The 23,286-nt window shown below is 46.5% G+C and overlaps 1 protein-coding gene across 13 annotated transcripts in view; it reads left to right on the top strand.

Annotated features, from left to right (window-relative positions):
• Rbfox1 (RNA binding fox-1 homolog 1) overlaps window positions 1–23,286 on the top strand; it is a 331,305-nt gene that overhangs the window by 240,641 nt on the left and 67,378 nt on the right. For 8 of the 13 annotated variants that reach the window (XM_071605725.1, XM_071605720.1, XM_027940587.2 and 5 more), the window contains 2 exons: window positions 1,988–2,041; window positions 20,684–20,764. In XM_071605725.1, the coding sequence (XP_071461826.1) occupies window positions 1,988–2,041; window positions 20,684–20,764 (135 nt within the window). The remainder of the gene's footprint in view (window positions 1–1,987; window positions 2,042–20,683; window positions 20,765–23,286) is intronic. The other 5 variants (XM_034637184.2, XM_071605724.1, XM_027940593.2 and 2 more) reach the window with 1 other exon arrangement.

Genomic DNA, 23,286 nt, shown 5'->3' with positions numbered 1-23,286 from the left:
AGATTTCTGGACAGTCTTAGACACCTCTGAGAAATCCACTTCTTTAAGATAATAAAAGGCCATTGGCATTATTTCCAGTCTTTGACAGTGACATCAAAAGTAATAGTGTGCCCCAGGATTACCTACCAAAAAACGTATGTAGGGGAGCTAATGAGGATGTATACAAGAAACAAAACTTGAGTTTGGGGATGAACAGGCTTCATCTCCATGGTCCAAAAAATAGGACCCTAAACAGGTGTGAGATGGAGAAATAGGGGCAGGAGAAGGAGAAGAATCACTAATTCCTCAGTTTGTGTGATTCCAGATATTTCAGCTTTCTAGACTTCCGTGAAGTACTAGGAAGATAGAAAACATTAAAGATGTCTACACCTTGAATGCAAACTCACTGCTCTATTTCTTTTTCTTGACTCCAAATAACTTGAGATGTGGGTGTGAGCCCCAAGTCCCCACTTCTTTTTTTGGAAGTGGTGGAATTTCAGTGAGTGAAATTGAAGTCATTTTGCACATTCATTAGAAACATGCTGTGAATTCTATAAGGCAAAACATGGTGAGTGTGAAAGAGGACGGTGTCACATGTAAATACTTTTAAAAAGCCTTAGAACTTCTTGTCCCCTTCTGTACGTCTAAAAGGGAGCCCAGGAGTCCCCATTAATACCTTGCAGGTGATCCAAGTTCTCTTTGAAAAACTTTATCCTAAGAATGCAAACCGTTCAGCTCTTTCAGGTTAGAACTGAAAGTTCTCAGAAGCAACACATTTCTTAGAAAGTTCTGGATCTTGAAAGATCCTGGGGCCTCTGTTTTACTCAATGGATCTCAGGAACACCTCTCAGCTGCTCAGGGAGGTGCCTTACTTAGGCCAGGTAGAGAGTCAGACCACTTTCCGGAAAGTCCCATAGAGTTCTTGTTTTTGGAAATGTCTTCCTTCACATCCAGGGTCACCATCTCCCTTTCTCAGGAGCTTTGGTATTTGACTTTCTGCTCATGGACACAGGCAGAGCTCAACTTCAGCCTCCTCTGTTCTTCAAGAATCCTATAATGAGCCAGGTGTGGTGGTGCATGCCTGTACTCCCAGCAACTTGAGAGGCATGAGGATGGCGAACTCAAATCCAGCCTCTGCAACTTAGTGAGGCCCTAAGCAACTCAGTGAGACCCTGTCTCTAATAAAATATAAAAGAGTAGCTGGGGATGTGGCTCAGAGGTTAAGCACCCTTGGGCTCAATCCTTTGTACCAAAAAGAAAAGAAAAAAAAGAAGTCCTCTAGTGTATAGTCTCCCACTCCTGAAGACTTTCCAATAGGAAAGACCACAACTCCCAAAGATGGTCATTCTGAGGAGATGTTCCCTGGGTCACGTCCACGGGTCTGTAACCTGCGTCTCCACTTGTGAATTTTCTTGTCTGATCTTTTCTCGAGAAAAATTTCTGAAGGGCCAGGACTCGTTTTAAAGAAAACTTTCCATCCAAAGCATTTGGAAAATTACAGGATTCTGTTAATCTCACAGACAGGGTGTTTGAAAGTTACCTTAGATATCATGTGCTGATTAAGAATTTTTATGGCTCCTGGATGCATTAAAATATATTCCACACTAAATCTCCAGGGGATAAAGTACCATTTTCTTCGGTATTCATAAAGCACTTCAGAATTCCTCTAGTCCCAGGGTCATAATTAGGAATGATAATCGTCCGAGTATGTTATTGATATGGTAGAAAATTAATTACATCATTTTCAGAAGGTTCACCTGGAGCTGGCTAGCAGTTTCCATCCCATTAACTTGTGTTGGCAGAAAATCAAAGAAGGGCATAAATCCGTTTTAATGTATAGTTTTCAAATGCAAATATTTTAATGCATTCCCCAAATATATATTCTTTAGTTAGATTTTTTTTTTTTTAAATCAGAAAAACCTTCAACCGTTTTGAATTGCGGCTACTTTGCAGTGATGAAAGTTGTTGACTCCAGGTGGTAATAACGCTTTTGCTTATTTGTTTGAAGGCTGGAAATTGAATCCAGTTGTGGGTGCCGTCTACAGTCCCGAGTTCTATGCAGGTAAAAACAAGTTCTCTTTGGCATGCTGCCCCCTTGGTCTCCCCTCTATGTGCTTTGCCTGCTGATAAATAATGGGTTTTTGTGAAATAATCTGAACCCAGTGAATCCCTGTCCTAACAAGTTCTGAATGATTTCCTGGGGCAAAACCAACAGTGTTTAAAACCCTTGAAAAATTAAAGGTGCACTGTGTGAGTTACCGGGCCCTGATCCTGGGACATTTCACTTTGGTTTTGTCCTGAGAAAGCATTGAGGCTTTTGTTCAATTGCATTTGAACACAGGGAGAGGGGTCCATGCCCATCATTTCTATGTGCCTGGATGTGTCTTTTAGTCACTCATTTCCATTTGAGGTCGCATTTTCGTTTTCCTGGCAAAGCAGAGAGTCGGCCTAATTATGCCCATAACCCGACAGCCCGTGGGCCTACGTAAGAGAAGGCCTGTTTAAAATACTGGAAAGGATCATGCTGTCTTTCTTTCTCAGTTAACCAATGTCCCTTAGCAATTTCACTTCTCTCTACTTTGCCTTCAGGGTGTGTCTCTGTCCTCACCCCTTCCCTGCCCTGGCACCAACCACCCTCCAGAGGGAAACCACACTCTTGGGAAGCTCAGGGCCCACCTGGTGGGAGAGGGCTGCCCTGAGCATCAGGGGCTGAGGTTCCCTGTCCAGATGTTCGTGGCTGGGCCCCTCACTACTGCCCGGGGTCTTCTTGCTCACTGTCAAGTCTACACCCAACACTTAGAACCCCAGTAGTAGATTTGCCACATGGAAATGCAAAAAGAGTCTTCCTTTGATGAGGCTCTTGCTTCTGAGAGAGGAGAAGTAGATTCCCAGTTGATCTAGGGTCCCTCACTCAGCCACCTCCGACGGTAAGTCATGCCCCTGGCCTTCTTGCTTCTTGGGACACCCAACTTCTGCCATTCTGCTGACCCTGAGCCTCAGCCCTAGTGGGTGAGAAAGGAACACAGGAAGCCGAGCTACCCCTGCACTAAAAATTAAAACTGGATAACTCTGGAGTGGCTCCGTGTCAGAGCAGAGTTCTGGGTTTCAGGTCGGCCATATTTGCAGGTGCTCTTTGTGGGTGAGATTTACCAGGAGCCTGGACTAAGTCTGCCACTGTAAAGTGGAAGCTGTGTTGGCCCTTGTGGGGGAGGAGGGACACGGGACAGTCCATGGTTACAACATGGACCCCATCTCTCCCAAGAGGACACACAGAACAGCAAGGAGCACGGAAACTATACCCAGACGGCCAAGCTCAGAGCCTGGCTCCCCCGCTGGCCAGCAGTGTGGTCCTGGAAAGTTACTTAACCTCTCTGTGCCTCAGTTGTTTCATCTGTCAAATGGGGATAATGGTAGTAACCAGCTCTTAGATGTTTGTTAGGATTAAATGGATTGACATCGTAGTTGTGCTGGCCAAATAGTCCAGCACCTTAAACACGTTTCGTAAATAAAAACAAACAGTTAATGCAACACCTCTCTGCATGGGGCCAAATGAGCTGAGAGCTGATTCTGACATACTATTCGACTGCAAGACCCTTTTCTTAATTCAGGAGAGAATTAACTCTTTCGTTCTCAGAATGTCATTCTGGGGGCGGTCAATTCCTGGGATCCGGGGCACTGCAGTCTGTTTAGGGGCACGTGGACTCGGCAGGTGTTGCAGAAGGATATCTTGTCCAAGCCTGTAGAGACATGACCTCTCCTGAGTGGTCTGAGAGCAGACGCTGCCCTGGGGAGGTGGCGGGTTCTCCGTGCACAGGTTTTCTCCCCTAAGTGATGGGGTCAAGAACAGGCGGCAGGAGGGCTTCCTGGGGCTGGTGACGCTATGGGAATTGTGATAAAGGAAGGTGCACGTTTCGCGTCCCATGCAAGGTAGCTTCTGTCCTGCGTGGCCTTCTTAACCAGGAAGACTCCAGGGATTTCCTTGAGGTCCCACGTGTGTGTCTGTGTTGTTTAAGGGGACATTTAGATCGGAGCCACAGTTCCGATGGATGCACATGTACAGGAAGGAACTGGTGGTGTGCACTCCTTCTAGAGCACTGAGCAACATTCAGAGTAGCTCAGGGCCCAGCCTGAGGAGCAGGGCCATGGGGGAAAGAGCAAGTGTCAGGGGATGATGTTTTCTGAGTACTTGGTACCTCCCCGTAGAGGCGCTGTTCTCTATACGTGACACATATGAATATGCGCGGCCCTCAGGACAGTTTGTAAAGGAGAAAACTAAGGTACCAGACGTCTGTATTGCTGGCCTACAATTCACCGCTGGTCAGAAGCAGGCCACATCTCTAAATCCGGCTTTAATTGTCCCGGAGTTCTGTACATCCAGGGTAGAGGATTTCATAACTTTGGGGATGGATACAAATAGCCGTAATTTCTCTTGTCTGGGTCCTGTGATCATGCTACCTCTCTGGGTCCAAACCAGACACTTAAAAGAGGACACATAATCATTCTGGATTATTCCAAACCTTACCACCATATCCCAGGGCGTGTTAATTGGGTGTGTCAGGAGAACCTTATAGGAGCCTGAACAACGGAAGGTTTTTGCTATGAGGGATTCCAATAATAAGGAAGCAGAGCTTGGGAGAATAAGCGTTAGCTGGAGAAACCTAGGTATTTGTGCTTGATGCCTCAGATACCTGGATCACCTGCAAGGCCAGGTGATCTCTCTCGTCCCTATTTGTCCCATCTGCGTAGACAGAGTCCGTGATATTCAGAAATATGAGCAAACGTCTGCAGTTCCACCACTTTCGCACAGTTCCTTTGAAATATTTGAAGACCTACAAGCTCTGAGAAGCTAAGGAGCTTAACCCTCACATTTCAGGCACTGCCTGTGCGGGATGGATGGATGGATGCAGAGGTGGAGATGGGGAGGCATTCATCTCCATCTCCAGGCATAACCAGCATCTTCCATCTCTAGATTCATGACTGTGAATTTGTGGGGCATTTTACATTTCCCTAGCTATAAAAATAACTTGGCTTCCTCTTGCTGTTTGGGGTGTGTCTGATTGCTGAAATGAAGACCTTTTCACCAGTTGGCTTTGGGTATTGAGTAGGCCAGCCCTGTGTCTGCCTAAGATAGAAGGCCAGCTATATTAGTCATCTCTGTATGAAAGATGTTGTGTTAATGACAAATTTCATAATATTCCCTTAGCATAATTATTGATTTTCTGATGCTTATGCAGAATTAACAACCCAGCCTCCAATTGTCTCTCAGAATGGGGCGTGAAAAGTTCACATATTTTGTAAATTAAAATCAATATTTTCAATCTCTCCTAAAGGTAATTTTCCTAATTTAGTGGACTTTTCCCTAACATTTATTTTCTCTTTTAATTATAAAATGGCAAGTTATTGATTTTCGTGTATAACCTTTTGATGCCCCGAGTGCTTTTTTATTGCTAACGCAGGGTGGGTGTGGGGAAAGCAGTTCACTTCTTAATGAGGACCTTTAATTACCAGCTGAACAGTATTAATTTGCTTTGATAAATTATGACATTTGCTCTCCCTCACACACATTCCAGGGGAAGCATTTTGAAAACTGTTATAAAAGGCCTTTCATTTTGGAAGTTTCCCCCCCCACCCCCCCAAATTCTCCTCAAGTCATACCTAGATGAACTCTTTAAAATTCTTGTTCAATACCAGGCTTCTAAAGCAGATGTACATAAATCAGCATATCCCATGAACACATAGAAATTTTCTCCAAAGACAGGAGGGTGTTTTCCTCGAAAGCTAAGTAGCTTTGATTTTTTTTTTCCTGGGTCTAATCATCTGCAGCCCCCTTGAGGCATAGTCTCCAGGCAAATGTAATCAGTCAATTAGGACCCAGGTGGGTCTTGAAGACTTTGGCCTACCTTTTAGAGTTTCAGTATAACTGAGGGCTGTAAGTGGAAGAGGAATAGCTGTAGATGTGCACTCTCCATAGATACCTCAAGTTACCCAGTGTGATTAGAAACAGCACTTCCAGGAACCTGGATGTAGAGACCCCCAAGGGAATTCTTACACTGACCCTGCAAGTGTCCTTGCCGTCTAATAAACAGGTCCCTTTCCAAAACGAATGTCTTCTGCAGATATTCATGATACCTACCCAACAAAACTATTGATTTAGAGTACCTCCAATCTTCATAAATAAGTAAAACAGAATAAAAATAAATAACAGAAGGTTATACAGAGTTGCCGGCGTGGTCCTGACAAATGGCAAATTTATCTGTTTCTCAATTGCCAGCAAGATACACACCGCAGAGCTCCCCACACTACATCATCTCAGCCAACTCATTTCTGTGATTAAATATTCCATCAGTGGGGCTACAAGGCAGCAAAGCTTAACAAGATTCATAAGATGCACCACTTGAACAGACATAACTCACTTCCGTGGTGGGCGCACACCCCGCCTGCAAAGGAAAATTGGAATTGAGTTCGATTACTCCGTGAGATTCGATCGATAGGGAAAGGAAAGGATCTTTTAATGAAATGCAGATCTAAGACCTGGTTAGATCCTGACAGCAAGAGGCATACAATTAAAGCCCAAGGTAGAGAGAGCTGGACAAATCACATGGACAATGACGCTGAGCAGTATTAATGTCATCATCGTTATTATCAGGATGGGCGGGGGAGGTCCCGATAGGTACACTCCTGAAAATAAGAAGTTCTAGTTTTAAGAAAAAAGAATGACAGGATCTTAAAAAAAAAAAAAAAAAAAAAAAGGCATGCCTGACTGCAGAGACCCATTTGAAAGGTGTTCAGGTCTTGGAATGAGCTCATCCTGGGGAGGATCAGGTACCGTAATGAGTGTCCAGGAACTTCGAGGGCTGTAAGTAAAATATAAATATAAAGGGCTTAGTGTGATCGCTAAAGTCACCTCCACTGATGACATCCACGCCGGTCAGACATGGCCATGGACCACATGACTTGGCACCCGGCTAGGAGACGGGACGGTGGATGGGTCTCAGCTTGGAGTTTTAAAGTGAGAGGTTGGATATAGCACTCTGTGATTGCTTATCTCAGAAGGGCAGCTGCACTTGACCTTGGATTAGCCATACAGAGCTATGGGTTTTCTGTGGGCTTTCGGCCCTGTGAACCCTGTTTCATCCCAGAACTGGGTCACAAGAAGGCAGACGCAGGTCTCCCTCCCGTTGTCCTCCCACTTCCGTTTGGTTGAGCCCAATACCGTTAAGGGGATGGCCTCCACCACACATTTCCGTGGACCTCCCTCCACTTCCTTTCCTGGGATTTGAATACAAGAGCATCCCCCAAATGTGGTCTTGTACAAAACTCTCTTTAACTGGGGTCCTGGATACAAGTTTGTTTAATTTGGAGGTTGGATTGGACACAGGGAAACTTGGCCCACAATTCGGGGTTCAAAGCCCACTCCTTGGGGTGCTCCTGTAGCCGCCTGGGAGAGCACAGAGTGGCCTTGAAGCGTACCTGCTACCACTTTGCTCCAATAGAAGCTAATTTCCAGACATCCAGAATTGCCTGCACCCGCCCAGAGCCCCAGCCTGGACTGGGCCAGAGCCGTGACTGTAAGAAGCTGCTCCTGATGAACAATGACCTTTGCTCTGTGATGCTTTGTACAATTTACACATCTGCCAAATTCAAATGCACTGCACTTCAGTGAACTGGAACGGGAGCGTCCAGATTTAAGTCCCCAAGCAAAGGATTTTCAGCCTGGAAATGTTCCACTTCAGAGAGTTTATCTTGTACATCTGTTTACCTCTGTCTCCCCTTTCGGTTGCAATTCACTCATCTCCTGCCTCCTCCCCGCATCTGTCTTATCAGATTTTATTCCATCCCTGCCCACATTTGGCCTTAATTTTTAGCTGTGTCCTTCCAGGTCCCACGAAGGGAATGCAGTTGTCTTTGATGGAGGCTTTTTTCGTCTTCAGATAGGATCAGAACTTGCTCATAAGCTAACACAGCATTTCCTAAATCTTCTCTCTGTTGCATGGGAAGCCTGTCAAGGACGACTCCCGCAAAGTCCCGGGAGTGGCAGGGTGTGCCTTATACAGGAAGCTCCACCTGTGGGCCTTGGGAAGAGGGGGAGTTCTGGGTGAATTCCCAGGGATGGTTTTAGGCTACCGGAATCAATACATTGAGAAGCTCTGTACAACAAACCCACCAGTAAGCGGACCCGGGCCCCTGTGCCTGGCGCCGTGCCGAACACTGTGCAGCTCCCTAGGGCCTCAGGAACTTGCTCTCCACTTGTCTTTATCATAGAAATGACGAAGTTGAGGCTTCATAGAGACTGTATCCCGCCCACTAAGTCACAGATCTAGGAGGTGAAAAATCTGGTGGTTACATAAAGGCTTTTCTTCTAACTAACTTTAAAGCCCATATTTTTCACCATCCTGCTTGGAGGCTGTCTCTGTAAGACAAGGCAAGAGTGTGCTCTCCATATCTTCTATGCATTAGGTCTTGCAACGTAGCAACAACTAATAAAAATATATTTGCATTTAGCATGACCTGCTGCAGGTCAGACTCCCATATGGAGACCTTTACGTACATGGCCGTAGATTAAATCCTTGCTGGTAAATGGCATGCTCTTCATTTCACAGGTAAATTAGAAATCCTGTGAACGTGGGTTGCCCAACATCACTGGCCTGGGAAGTGTCCGTGGTCCAGTCCCCTATCTATCTCAGTGACTCTAAAGCCCCTTTATTTTTCCCGACGTTACCTCCCATGATGCTTTACTTAACGCAGTATTCTACATTAATGATTCTTAACTGGGAGTGGCCACCCCCCCACCCCCCAAGGGAGCTTGGCAATTTCTGGAGACATGTTTTCATTGTCACCTCTTCAGAGGGGTTCACTGCTGACATCTTCTTGGGTGGAGGCCAAGAAGGAGGCCTCCTGCAGCTCACAGAGAATTGTTGGAACCAAAATGTCCATAGAGCTGAGGCTGAGAAATTCTGTCCTAAAAGAAGCACACCATTAAAGATGTCACACGTGCGCACCCAGCATCTTAACAAGTTTCATGTCCTACAGCGGGTGCGGCAGGAGCACCTGTCCTCATCCATGGCAGTCAGAGAGTCTTTTGGAAGTTATGTTGCCGTTATTTGACTCCAGCATGGAAAACCTTAAACTCTGTGGTTTCATGGATGTTGGGAGTCCCCGAGCCCACCCCCAGGCTCAGAGATTTCCTAAGAGGCCTCACAGGGGAAAGGAGGGCTGTTAGACCCCCAGGTAGGGTGTACCATAGCAAAATGGTGCAGAATCAGTCAGCTAAGGGGAAGCGTGTGCAGGTGCATTCAGCAGAAGCCAGGCCACTGCTTCCCGTGTCCCTCCTGTGGAGTCACACACATGTGCTTACCTTCCCTAGACCTGGCCTGTGACAGCACGCACAGGTGAGATACCAACCAGCAAGGCTCACCTGAGCCTCCGCATCCAGTATTTTATGGGGTCCATCACAGAGCATGCTGTACCCAGACCTCTAAATAAATGGGCAGTCCCCCTGAATCACACTGTCACCATGAATTCCCGGATCAAACTGGACTCTTGCATTCTGAGGCTTCCAATGTACAGAAAGACTCTGAGCAGACACCCACTATTCTAAGGGCTCAGCACACATTTCTCAGGAGCTGGCCGGGGCTGGTCCCAAAGGCAAGTGGCTTTTGGAAATGTGCAGGCTCGAGGCAGCCCAGACCTGCTGAGTGGACCCTCCCTGCACACAGGAAATCAAAGATAATGACTGACAGCTCAGAGTAGCTGCAGTGCTGATGGCCATCGTGCTGAGCACCATGATGCAGATGTAAGGCAGCTCCATGCTTGGGAAGAAGGTCAGGCCAGATTTAGCTACAAAAGAGAAAGGAACAGGGGGCTTCTTAGCCCAGAGCAGGACCATGTTGTCAGGGCTCTCAGCACTGCCGTCCATGTGTCCCTGTGCGGCCACTACGTTCTGTGCTATCCTGCAGAAGCAGCCACAGTCGGCACGTGAATGAACGGGAGGGCCTGTATTCTAGTAGGACGTGAAGGACACTGGGATTTAAGTTTCGCCTCATCATCATGCATTGCAAAATATGGGCCATTTTCCCTGACCAGGTAAAAATGCGAAGCCATTCTTAGTTTGTGGGCTCTATACAACAGCGGCCTTACTTCTCTGATCAGGGCCTGGAGAGTCCAGATTAATAAACACGAAGCCATAAGTTTAAGCTCAGAGAAGATTTTCCTTTTCTTATCATTTCGCCTCCTCCTCTTCCTCCTCCTCCATAATTGTAGTGTCTTCCACACTGCGTGAGCCCATAACCTTAGCCCACGTCACTCAGAGGTGTGACCTTCACCAGGGCAGAGCCAACGATGACATCCCTTATGGGAGAAAGGAGGGGTGGGTAGAGCGCCAGGACACTTCTCAACCTTTATCTTCAGAATCCACTGAGACATGTTAAAGAAAAGGAAAAGGCAGGTGCCTGGTCTTTACCCGACGCCGACTGGTGGGAATTTCTGAGCCAAGTTAAGTGTTTTCCAGAGGCTGAGAAATATTGATCTGTTCAGATCAGAGGGTCCCTCTACAGAAAGGTTGCTAAAGACCTGGAAATGCCACATAAAGGAATCTGGACCCTGGAATGTGTCCTCTGAGTGGTGGGCAGCCATCGAAAGCACTGTTGAAAATAACAATTGCCATCAGTAAAATCAAACAAGAACAAGTGCCCGGCAGCCAGTTAGCACCTCTCCACTCTAAACAAGAGCAGTCTTGTCACAGGGCTGTCGCTAACAAGCAGATCAGGACCCCAAGAGCCAGAAGAAGTGGGGTCCTGACAGCAGCCGCTGGGTCATCTCCCAGATTGTCTCCACGACCTAACTAGTGCCCAACGTGAAAGTCGTATGTGTTTTCATTCCTTGCTTAATCCAGGTCTTTTCCTAGAGGACAAAAATAAATAAATTAAAAAACACCCATGATTTCAAACACAAGGTGATTAAATTTTTAAAGACGGTTTGCCTGTGTTACTATTCAATTGTAAATCACACACTCCTTGATATTTCCTGTCCACCTCTAGTGTTCTTATCCACATGTGTGATTGGCCTGGCCGATTAAGTTGTTGTGTAAACAGAGACAAATTGGCCAGATATTGCCTCATGCCCTGCGTGTTAATTAGACGCAGGTGCTCATTCTCCAAGTGTCAAACAAAGCCACGCCACTGCCCTGTGAAGAGGTAGGGTTGGGGGACCGGTTCACAGGAAAAGCCTCCTTGGATGAACTACATTGATGACAGTTAATGCATTTCTAGAACTTGTGCAGGACTGTTACAACCCATTGCAGTCGAAATATTGGTTTATGAAAAATTAATAAAGCCAGTGGAAAATGGAATTCAGAATCTGCACTAGCTATTTACACCAAAAGAACTAGCCAGAATTAATTATGCCGTATGCTACATTCTAATGAGTTTTCCCTTAAACTGTACACCATTATGGAAACTAAACAAGGATTATTCAAAGAATAATGCCAACGGCTGTTATTTTTTGGAGAGATTAAATTAGTTAATGGGTTACATATTTAAATGTGATGCAAAGGTTAATTGACGTACACTTATCATTGTATTGAGCCCTTTATCATTCTAAGACATGAACACCCCAATATCACTGATATTTTTTTCTGCAAAAAAAAAAAAATAACAATCTCTTTGTGATTCTAGTGTCTGTTTGGTATACATACAGTGTAGAAGACCAAAACCCTCTGTATCAGGTCTCTGTCGTTTTTTAAGAAGAATTTCACTAGCTGAAGTATTTTGTTTGCTTTTGGCCCATAGCAGAGTGTGTGTGTGTGTGTGTGTGTGTGTGTGTGTGTGTGAGAGAGAGAGAGAGAGAGAGAGAGAGATCCAATCGCTTATTGATAAATCCGAAGGTCATGTTTATTCTCTGCTTGTATCAAGAAGCGGGGAGCTGTGGGGTTCCAGGATTGTAAAGCTGAGCTGGGAAGGCCTTGGGAGGCAACTGGAAATGGGTCTACCTCCATTCCACAGATATCCAGAGCCCTCCAAAGCAGAGTTCCGTAATAGAATGTGAAATATAAAAAGGAGGACCCAGAGGGCAGTTCTAGGCAGATTTTTAGACTCTCAGAGCATCTTATAGGCTCCTTTTGTGAAGACGAGAGACAGAGAGAAGAGGTCTCTGGATTCACTGCGGAGACTTGCCAATCCCACTGATTTCAGCTGAAGCACAATTTCTAGAAGTTTTCTTCCATCCTGAGCAGGGATGGCAAGTTCAAGGTCCTTGGGAGCAAGCTGGGAGGTAGGTAGGTACAGAGTGGCAGATTGGAGGAAGCATGCGCTTACTGGCTTCTCACCGGATGGCCCTACCAGGCAGGCATGTGGGCCAGACCCATGTGGCCTCATCCTCACCTGAAGCCAGACGTGGCTTGTCACTTCATGTCTTCCAAATGTAAGTGTTCAGCATTTTGTTAGTAGCCAAATGAAGCTTCGAGCTGGATCTCAGTTTGCTATCAAGTCCACAAAGTGTTGTAGTAGTTTGTGATTCTCAACAAGAATTATTATCACTATTTCCACGATTACTTAGAACATTTATTATCTACTATTTGCTGAACCTTCCTTACAGTAACACTTGATAAAGTGGATAATTTCATCCCCCTTTTACAGATGTAAAAGCAGAGTTTCAGAGATGTTTCATGATTTTTCCAAGGTCAAATGACTTAGAGCCAGTGAGGGCAGAAAACAAAACTAGGTTGTGGAGTATTTGAAGGCAGGTTTCTCCAGCTACGCTCTTAGCGCCTCCAGAGTTCAGGACTCCTCCTGTCTGAATGTCCTTCCTCTGGGTCTCCTTTCAGTCTCGCAAGTAGAATCTTCCTGCCTTCAAATGATTCATTCTGCTCAGATCCCTTCTTGATTGGATCTAAAACACCACTTGGGGTTCTTCAAGTGATCAGGAGGTTCTGGTTACAGGATATCTATACCCCGTAAGGGCCAGGTGTCCAACCAGAACCCAGCTTCAGGATTCTTAGAGGTGGCTTTATTGAAATGAGGATGGTGGCTAGTGGCCATTCCAGGTTAGCGTGTGTTTGATCACCATTGATAAGCAGAAGTAGCTTTGTGAGACATTGCCAACTTTGGAGTCAGACAAAGCCGGCAGAAATTTCAGTTTTTCTCAATTTTTTTTCCCTCTGAGCTTCAATTTCTTCTTGGGTTTAGCAAGGAAACAGTGACAACGCATGTAGGTGCCTCCCTGATGGAAACGCAGTGCCACCTTGGTGGTCACTCTTATTCCTGTTAGTTGCGGTGGAAGTTGCCTATGGAGTTCCTAACATTTTACTGTTGTTAGGAACATCTGCGTTCCCTGGTCACTTATTAGAAATACAGGCTCCCAGGGCCCAGCCCAGGTCTACTTGATAAAACACTACACTTTAAAAAAGTCCCCTGGTGGTGATATGAAGCATAATAAAGATTTAGAAACAAGACCCTAGGATACCCCTGATCTCCATATGGGCATCATAATCCCGAAGTCTAGACGTCTTAGGAGATGAAATTTATTTCCATTGTTTTTGGTGTGGCTGAATTTCTAGACCTCCACTAATGTTCCACTCTATGGAACATTTTTTTTCAAGTATTTTATTGTTTTGAACAAGTTCAAAAGAAATGTCAAACAAATATTTTTAAACACATCTTTAACATTTTTTGGTTGTTTTTTAATAAAAACAAAAAAGAAAACTAGTTTTGGGCTGTCTTTATGAAACGATAATCCTCTGAAATATTTAGTGACAGCTTCCTCGGTAAGGGTCAATGGTCCACTAAGAGCTGGTTACCGTGAGTGGTGTTCCAAGCAGTGAAGGAGCATCAGCAAACTTTTTCTGCTGAGGACCCGATAGAAAGTATTTTGGCCTTAAGGTCTGTTTCAACTCCTTTACTCAGTTGTAGAAAAGCAGACACACAAGATTTGTAAATGACTGTATATGTCTGTGTTCCTGTAAAGCTCAACAGATGCGAAATCTTGATTTTCATATAATTTTCACTGGCCACCAATGTTATTCCTCTATTTTTTTCAAACTTTTAAAAATGTAAAAAAAAAATATCCTTCTTAGCTCACTAGCTGTGCAAATCTGAATGGTGAGCCCGATTTAGCTGAGGACTCTAGTTTGTGCACAGTTGATTTAGAAGAATGCCATCAAACCTCAATTCAAGGAATCTGGCTGGGGTGATTTTCATTCCACACCACAAGATCTGTGTGACCCTGGGCAAGATGCTACAGCATGCTTGGTCCCAATATTCTCATCTGTGAAATGATCACAATATTGACACCTAAGGTTTTTAAGATTAGGCCATAATCCCAGTTCAGGGTTGAGCCTGGGAATTCTAGAGTATTCAGTAAAGAGTTGGAATTGGGAATTTGGAATTGTTATTATTATCTTTATTATATTGTGTTAAATATTTTCTGTTAGAGCAAGTCATTCATATATTAAAACAGTGCATGATTAAAGAGAAAATCATACAGAGATTCTCGGTACTCTTCTTGCAACTCTCCTATAAAGACAGAAATTTCATCAAAATAACTTTAGCAAAGAGAAAAAAAAGACAAGAAACAATATATTTATCTTATTATTTACATGATAGATTGGCTTCAGGGTTCCTTTCCTTATGGGAATCTCCTGCTACAATTAAAACATGATTCAATTTGTAAGAATTAAATATACATGCAACATTTCCTTGCAACATCTGTGCCTAAAAGGAAATATCCATGCACTGAATGCTCTGCCATAGCCATTCAGAGAAGCACATCTTTCAGACTGGTATAAAAAATATTAACTGTGGAAATATCCTTACATGGATTAGCTCATGCTAGCCCAATGTTCAAAAATGCATAAGTGCAAAAGCATCCCCAGCCCGCTTGGACTTTGGTGAATTTGTCAATGCAGAAACCTCATAGCAATCTCCCAGGCCTCTGAATCTAATAGAAGTTTGAGGCTTGTGTATCACTACCCCGGAACCCTCTGTGGTGCCTCACTGATCCTCAGGGCAGGGTTCATTCAAAGGTAGGTGTGTGTGTATTAGTTTGCTAGGGCTGCTGTAACAAGGTGCCATAGAGTTGGGGACTTAGGCAACAGAAATTTATTTTCATAAAATTCTGGAGGCGGCAAGGTGCTCGTGGGGTTGGTTTCTTTGACCTCTTTAGCTTATAGATGGCTGTCTTCTCTCTGTGACCTTACGGGATCTTACTTTCATTAGAAGGGAAGGATACCAGTCACTTATTTATGTGAGGACCCACCTAGATGACCTCATTTGACTGAATTTTATCTTTGTAAAGATCTGCTCTTTGTAAAGCTCCTAGGGGTTAGGACTTCCACATAGGAATTTCCCAGGTACAGTTCAGAGCACACGCAGGGTGGAAGTGGGAGGCCCTCTTCAGGAAGGGAAACCAAGAGGGGCCTCGCTTCTTGGGAGGCCCTCCCAGAGTTCTGCAGAGTGTGAGGACTGGGCTCCTCGCCTTATTCCAAGTGCTGGAGCAACCACCCAAGTCCATCCTTACAAGATGGTAAGGATAAACAGGGAATATGGCCTTGGTGTCCACAGAAAGGCTGGGATCAGGTCTAGTTGGCCATCTGAATACCCTTCTCCTCTTCATCCTCCCAGGTGGCCTCTGGACCTTGCCCAGGAGCAGGGCATCAGCTGGCTGGTCACTAGAAAGGCAGCTTTCTCAGCCTCTGAATAGAGCCCTGGGGGTGGGCCTGGACAGCTACCCCTGAGCCTCTCTGCAGGGGATCTTCAGCTCTCCTGCCATCAGGAGAGAAAGAACGCATGGCTTGGAGATCCGGGCGCTGACTTTTCTCCGGCATTTCCCAAACTGCGGTCCGTCCTTGAGGAGGGATCTCCTGAGAAGTTTTCAGGCTCCAGCCCACACCTGCCGACTCAGAGACACTGGGGGGCGGGGGCAGCATCTGGGTGTGACCACCTCTGGGGCTTTGATGAGGCCTATGAGGACAAGACCCATGGGGGTTGCCACCCCCTTCCCAAAGTACTGCCCTGCTTAAAAAAAAGAAAAAGAAAAAAAGTTTGTAGGTTTGTAGGTTCCTGTTCAGCCCAGTGTCCATAGCTTATTCCTCCAGGTAGGACCATTCCCCTAATTCCATTCTATTTTTTTTTTTCCTAAAAGGAAACAAGCTTTTAAAAAAAAAAAATCACTCTAGGATATTGGGAGCAGGAAGGAGCCATTGATAGAATGAGTCATGGCTTAGGAACCCAATGCTTGCTGTTCACTTAGCATTTGCCTGAATGACAACAAGGCTTTTGGTAAAAGAAAAATCATCCTTGCCTGGTTCTGTTTTGTTTTTCTTTCCTACCTATAAAGAAGGACTCATGCTGCCTGCCCCTTCCTGTTAGGGAGGGACAGACGCAGTGCAAATATCCTTTGGCAAATGTTGAACCGGCAGTACTTTTCTATGGAGAATCCACACGTCATTTCCAGCCTCGGTGACGGTCACTGCTAAATGTTTTTCATTGTGAGAGCAACCTGGAGGAGAAATAGAGAATACATAGTTGACCAAAGTCATCATAGTTAGATATCATAAAAATGGTTCTAAAGTAGTTGTTAATTTATTTATCTCAGTCCATAATGCAGAGGAAGGCCCAGGTTGGTTTTCAGAATCATTCCTTTGTTTCCGCGTGTTCATCTTGATTTCTGGGCATTTGAATGCTAAAGGGAAAGCATGCTTTTTTGTTTTGTTTTGTGTTTTTCTGGAAAGTGCATAGCCCTGCAGAGGTGCCCCAGAGCCCGCACAGTGCCTGTGTGTAGTCCACTCAGGTAAACACCTGCCAACATCCTTGAACCCTGTCTTTTTCCTGCTGAGCTCCAGGGGCAGAGGGCCTATATTCACTCGGCCAGTGGCCTGGGGCTTTCCAGCCTCAGCTCTTTGGCTAGACTGAGAACACCAGCAAAGTGGGACCCCAGCTGTCTGGGTGACCATGGCAGGCTTGGGAGCAGGCTCCGGTTATTCCCACATTGAGTTCCATCCCGCTGCCAGCCACTTACACAGGCACTCGCAGCCCGGGCTGTGGATCACCAGCTTCCCTGGTCTCCTGTTTAACTGGGTGAGACACCCTTAAAAGAACCAGGAAAGAAGGGGAAAATAAGGGAATGCCTTAGACACAGCTTGTAAATGCATTTGAACTTAAACATGCAAATTCACAGCTCTAAATAGGCACCCATAAGAAGAAGAGCTTAGAAAAAAGCACTATTTTTAGCAAAGAAAATAAAGATAGAGGGTTCCTTTAAAATGCATTATAATTCAGCTACACGTATTAATCCTTCTGACAGGTAGATACTTTTCTAGGTGCTGGGGATAAAAGATGAGAAGATTTGACTGTGCCCCAGGAAATTCTCTAGGGAAGACCTACATGGAAATAGAAAATTGTAATCCAGCCTGACGAAGGACCTACCAGGGAGATTCAAAAGAACACAGACGAGGGGACAATTAATTCTCTCCCAGGTAGTGGGATGGGAGATCACTTTTAAACCATGCAGAACAGAGACAGGAAACCTTTTCTTTTTCTTTTTTTAATTTTTTGAGTCGAAGAATTATGAAATGAGCAACATTCAACTCTGTTTGACATAAAAAGGTGAATTTCCTCTGGCTAAACCCAAGAGTGGAAGTGGATGGACACTTCCCCTTCTCTCCCGGCTCAAGTCAAATGGTGGTAATTGTCTGGTTGCAGTGTTGAGAAGGATTCTGAGGATTCTGGGCCAATGGGAAAGGATGATATCAATGCTGTCTGTCTGGCTTAGGAACGGGTAGACAGTGGTCCAGTTTGAACTTGTTGCCATTGTTCAATTTTAAGGAGCTTGATAAACAAGAACATCTACAAAGCACAGAATAGCATCACGGTCCTAGACACAGGCTCATGGTAACTGGAAGTAAATGGTCCCAAATGGGGTTTGGGGACAGATAGATGCACTTCAGGAGTCTCGTGGGAAAGCTCTCTGGCTGCTATGTTGGGAAGTGCTTTGAATGACCTTATAAACTCTGCTGTTGCTTGGAGCTATTGACTATTTGACTTGCTTTTTTAAACAAATTAAACAGCGGTCTTCCCTGTGGCCCCCCAAATAAATGCAGTTTACAGTGTTTTTTTTTTTTCCTGCTTTGTTTTGTTGAATGCAAAGTTCTCTCTTAAGAAAAGGTCACAGAGCACTAAGAGAACATACTATAAGCACTTTGCAAATTAAATTGAAGGATGTTTTTAGGTAAAATAAAAACCAAGTCTTGTGGTGCGTGGATTTTGTTTGACAAAGGTCAAAATCATTGCATAAAGTTTTTTTGTTTTTTTTACTACTAAGAGAGCTTTCAAAGAACTTCTTTCAGACCAATTTCTCGGGATCCACAGCATAAGAAGAATTAGGCAAAGCTTCATTATGCTGCCAGGGTTTAGCTCTTTAGACAGAATCTGTGTTGTGTCCCAGAGGGATTCTGTAAACTGCATCGAGGATATTGAAAATTGACCCAGGCATTCTAATTGCACAATACTGAAATGCCCTTCTGGATGTATTTTTGTTATAATTAGATGGTTTTTCTTTTGAAATCGAGGCACCCAGGAAACTTGAGATCTCGTTTTAAAAGTGGTTTTTCACCAGGGACTTGCAGGAGGAGAAAACCCTGGCGCGTGCTCCAAACCCACCTGCCAGTGTGGCGCCCTAGCAGATGCTGGTTGGGTAGCTCCCTGTGCACCTCCAGGAGCGTCACCTTCTCCCTAAGATCTCTAGCAGTGGGCAGAACCACACCATGACCTCTGCAGAGTCATGTGTGAGTGCTACTGGTCAAGAGCGCTTGTCCTGGGGTTGCCGAGAGCCCTCCTGGCGGGCAGGAACCGGCTCCGTCAGGTGACCTCACACCCCAGCCCTCAACCTCTGGGGGTGCCGTCTTTTGGCTCTTGATCCCCATTCCTATGCCAGTTACCTGCAAAAGCTGAAAATACCTAAGGAGAAATTAGACCATGTGACACCTCTGAGACTGGCAGGTGTCACTTTGGAAGGAAGTAGTGGACACAGAACCATCAGATGAGCAAAGGTGATCACCACCCAAGGGCCCTGCGGTCAGAGTGCAGTCACCACCAGGAGGTGAGCAGCTCATTGCCCCTCACGTCTGGGCTGCACTGGGGCATGGCTCTTTCCCAGCCATAAGGATGGGTGAGTGAAGGTGAGAAGGACCAGGGACCTCCCCAGTGAAGGTGGGAAAGACCAGATGGGCTTGTTAGGCTTGGTGACGGGGGCAGGGCGACATGAGTCTAGAATTTTAGCACAATCTCTGTTTTGCCCGAAAATAGTGTACACACACCAGAGAAGCACAGGGAGCAGAGGTGGAGGTGGATTTGGGGACCCCCGTCCCAGGGGTCTTCCTGTGTTCCGCATCTTTGACTTGGCCCCTGCAGGAGGGTGGCATGCAGGTCAGGAGAGATCAATGAGAACAGGGTCTGGCTTCATGTCTCTTTGTGTGTCTATTGGTGGAACCCCAGTGATGCTGGAAGTTTCAGTGGCACTTTTGTACATCTTGGGGGAGACAGGCCAAGATGGTAGAAACAATCTCTAGGGAGACTTCCCCGGGAGAGGGGCCAGTTCTCTGCTCCTGGGGTGCACTTGAAAGAGAGCCTTCCTGTTGCAGGAAATTGCCTTCTGCTTGTGGAGACGCGGGGGACTGTGGACAGGAATGGTTGACCTTGCCCAGCCAGGGACATGAACAGAAGCCGCAGGAGGGCTCCCACCATCCATAACGGGCTTGAGAACTCCTCCTGAGTCTCTCCTCTTCCAAGTCTTTGAGCTTGAACTTGATGGCAGCAGGAGAGGAGAATTGGTCCCCTAAAGACTCCTGACCCAGTCACCCCGAGGTGGGCGGCAGCTCAGAACCGGGTGCAGAGTGGGGAGGATCTCAGGGCTCCACTGTCTGGCCCGGCTGAAAAATTCCACTTTGCCAGGATCCGCCGGGGGCCTTGGCTTTCCATCAGACGGAGGCCAGCGCTCGCTGCAGAGTGTCTGGCCTTGCAGGCTGGCGAAGCAGCCGGAAGGTGGGGCTCCAGGAGGAAACCAGAGAGGGGGCACCTAAGGCCTGTTGTCTGGTGTCTCAGGGGGGTCATGGGGATGGCGGAGGTCACCCTCATTCTTCCCTGCCTTACTTCTTCTTCTGAGGGGCCGATTCAGAAAGGTTCAAGTTTGGGAGGAGGAAAATTTTTCTCTAAACATATCACCCCACACACTTAACCATTTCTTGAGTGATTCCTAAGTGCCAGCTCCTGCCCAGGTCGCACCTCTTGGAGGTAGGTATATTGACCCCTGTTTTCCAGATGATAATGCTGAGGCACAGAGAGGTACAGTGGCTCACCAAGATCACACAGCACAGGGGTGTTTGAGTCAGGCTTCCTATCTGTTTCTCCCTGATATTTTTGAAGTTCCCTTTTGAATCTGGTGTATTCCTTCCCTTCCTGATCTACTGCTGGGTTCCAGGTCAGCCAGACCCCACTGGTCACACCCCATGGCATGCGCTTGGGGGGCTGGGGGGTGGGCTTCCCGATCCCTTTTGGCCCAGGCAGGGGGCTTCCTTGGGTCTCGCTATCACGCGGGCTGGGATGTGGCTGTGTGCTCTCTTCTCTGCCTCCCTGGTTCGCGCTGCGTGGGCTCTGGGGTGCAGCGTGCCTGTTCCAACCCGACACCCTCTCTCTCTCTCTCTCTCTGTCTCTCGTAGGCACGGTGCTGCTGTGTCAGACAAACCAGGAGGGACCCTCCATGTACAGTGCCCCCAGTTCACTTGTATATACTTCCGCAAGTAAGCCCCCTGTCGTGGCTCTCCCTGTTTTGTCACGTAGATCCCAGTCCCGTCACCTTCCTGCCATGTGCGTCCCCCCCATCTGTGCCCCCACCCTCTGTGGCTCTCGAGGAGTTGAGGTCGACGCTCCTCAGCATGTCCCCGTTCCTGCCGCCTTAGCCTCTGAACCCCTCTGCTCATCCCCATCCACAGCCGAATCCACCCACCCCAGCGTCGGCCATTCTTTGTTAGACCATGGACAGGAAGGAGGTGGTCACTGGGCTGGGGGAAGGTCATGGGAGGGGGACGCTCCTGTTCTCTGCCTGCTTTTGATCACAGCTTTGCAAATTAATATGAGATTCCTAAATAAAATATGCCAGCCCCCCCCCCCCACCCCGGCAGTGTAGCCCAGCGAAGGATGCTCGGTCAGCAATTGAGCCTGAGGGTCTTGCTGGGGGAAAAGCGGCCAGCGAGTGGCTAGAGTCTTGTTTGCAAGGCTGTTCCCATTGCTCTTTGATTCCAGGGTGGAGGAAGCACGAGGAAGATGTGGGTTCCCACCCTTTCTCTGGTGGGCAGGGGAAGAGCAATGTAAATTAGCTTTTTAAAAAGTAAGTCTATTTTATCATGTGTGTGTAAATATAGCCATCATGTGCTCCAGGAAGAGAGCAGAGGTAAAGTTGGAAGGCAGATCACAGTGAGGGGATGGAAGGCCAGACTCCTGCCCCTGGGCTGAGGGTCTGGGGTGGACGGTGCCTGTCCCACCTTCCCACCCCACATCCCCAGAGGGGGTTGAGGAATCAAAGCCCACCTATCCACCGCCATCGCTAAGACGCTCTGCTACTCCTTGGGGTCTCCCAGCCACAGCTGAGACGTAGCCTCTGTCTAGGTCCTGCAAGGTCCCCATAGCTACCCAGTGAGTCTTGAGTGGTGTGAGGGTCAACGTGAGCATGGAGGGTCTCAGGGCAGGTTGAGTGGGCGACTGCTGAGGATGGAGAAGGGGTTGGGGAGACAGAGGGGTCCTCGCTGTCAACCACAGCGAGACAGTTCAGCCCCCAGCATGTGAGGCTGAGACACCCCCAGAGCCATCACAGGAGCCAAAAGCATGACAGTGCTAACCCCAGGTCCACGCACATGTTTAGGGGGTCGGGCAGGCGGGCATTTCTCCCAGCCATTCTGCAAACCTCACTGGCCACGTTAGCATTCATTAAATGCAAGATGATTCTGTATGCCCCAAGCAACCAAAACCTAGCCACACTGTCTCTGAATCTGTGACTGCTGTCCATTTGCCGTTCACCGTGGTGAAGGATTGCAGGGCTGCTACACACACCCACACACTCGGCCTCGCTTAAGCCCCCAGCCCCGCACCAGGTAGGTATGGTGATACTTGCCTTACAGCCTGGGAGGCAGAGGGCTCAGAGAGGTGGAGTGGTTCTCCCAGGGTCACACAGCCTGTAGGATGTAGAGTTGTGGTTTTGAACCAGGGGAAATTATTCAACCTTTGCTACCTTTCCAGATCTATGGGACTCCAATTCCTGTAGTTATGTCTTTACCTGCTCTTCCTTTTTCTGTATAAATGTTATTTTCTGAAGGAGAATTGGTGCAGTGGGGTTGAGACCTGGAGTATTTTCCCTAACACTCTTGTCTTGTGGAACCATCTGGAATGAAATCTCTGTGTGTGTGCGGGGCAGGATGGTGCTGGTGGACCCACAGACACGGAATCTTGACTTTAACTAAGGTCCCATTTGTGAGCCACACGGGGCGAATGGTCACCACACTGGGCGATATGGCTTTGCACGATCATGTGACAGATTTATATTTCCATTTTCTTCACAGAAGTGGACCAAAAAAAATGATTCTGAAAAGTCCTGACTTGGGTACAGGCAAAGTTCCAAAGTGGACCTAGGAAAGGGTTTTACGCATTAAACGTGGAAACATTTCACCAATTCTCCATAATAAACTAGCAAGAGGCAACCAAGGAAATAAAATCATCTAACACAGGCACTGGCAAACTCATGCCATAGGCCAAACCAGCCTGCGCCCTATTTTATAAGGCCTGAGATCCCTGAATGCTTTTTAAAGATTTCCAGGGATTGTAAAAACAAAGATATTTCACGGAGACATAGGGGGCTGGCAGAGCGTAAAATATGAACAGCTGGCTCCTCACAGAAACACGGTGCCAACCCCTGGTTTAAGGGGCCCATTTTATTATGAAAAATGTAAGGTGACAATTTAAACCATCGATGACGCTACATTTTACCCACATTTAAAGTAAAGATCTATAATAATCATAGACACCATACAAGGTGTGTCCCACATCCCTCCGAGATGTTTTTAAATGACATCTCAGTCACGTCACCTAGACCTTTTCCTCTTATTATTTTCACATCTTAATTTTCATAAAGAGCCCTGAAAACGTTAATGGTCTAATATGCTATTGTTTAATCATATTTCAATCTATCCCCACCATTGTTGATTCTTAGTGATTTTTTCAAAAACATTAAAATCCTACTATAGCAGTTTGAAGGAAACCCTGAAGAGCATTC

Source organism: Marmota flaviventris, chromosome 19 (assembly GCF_047511675.1).
Source record: "Marmota flaviventris isolate mMarFla1 chromosome 19, mMarFla1.hap1, whole genome shotgun sequence".
Taxonomy (NCBI): domain Eukaryota; kingdom Metazoa; phylum Chordata; class Mammalia; order Rodentia; family Sciuridae; genus Marmota; species Marmota flaviventris.
The sequence above is the reverse complement of the archived record's forward strand: the minus strand, read 5'-3'. Positions and strand labels throughout refer to the sequence as shown.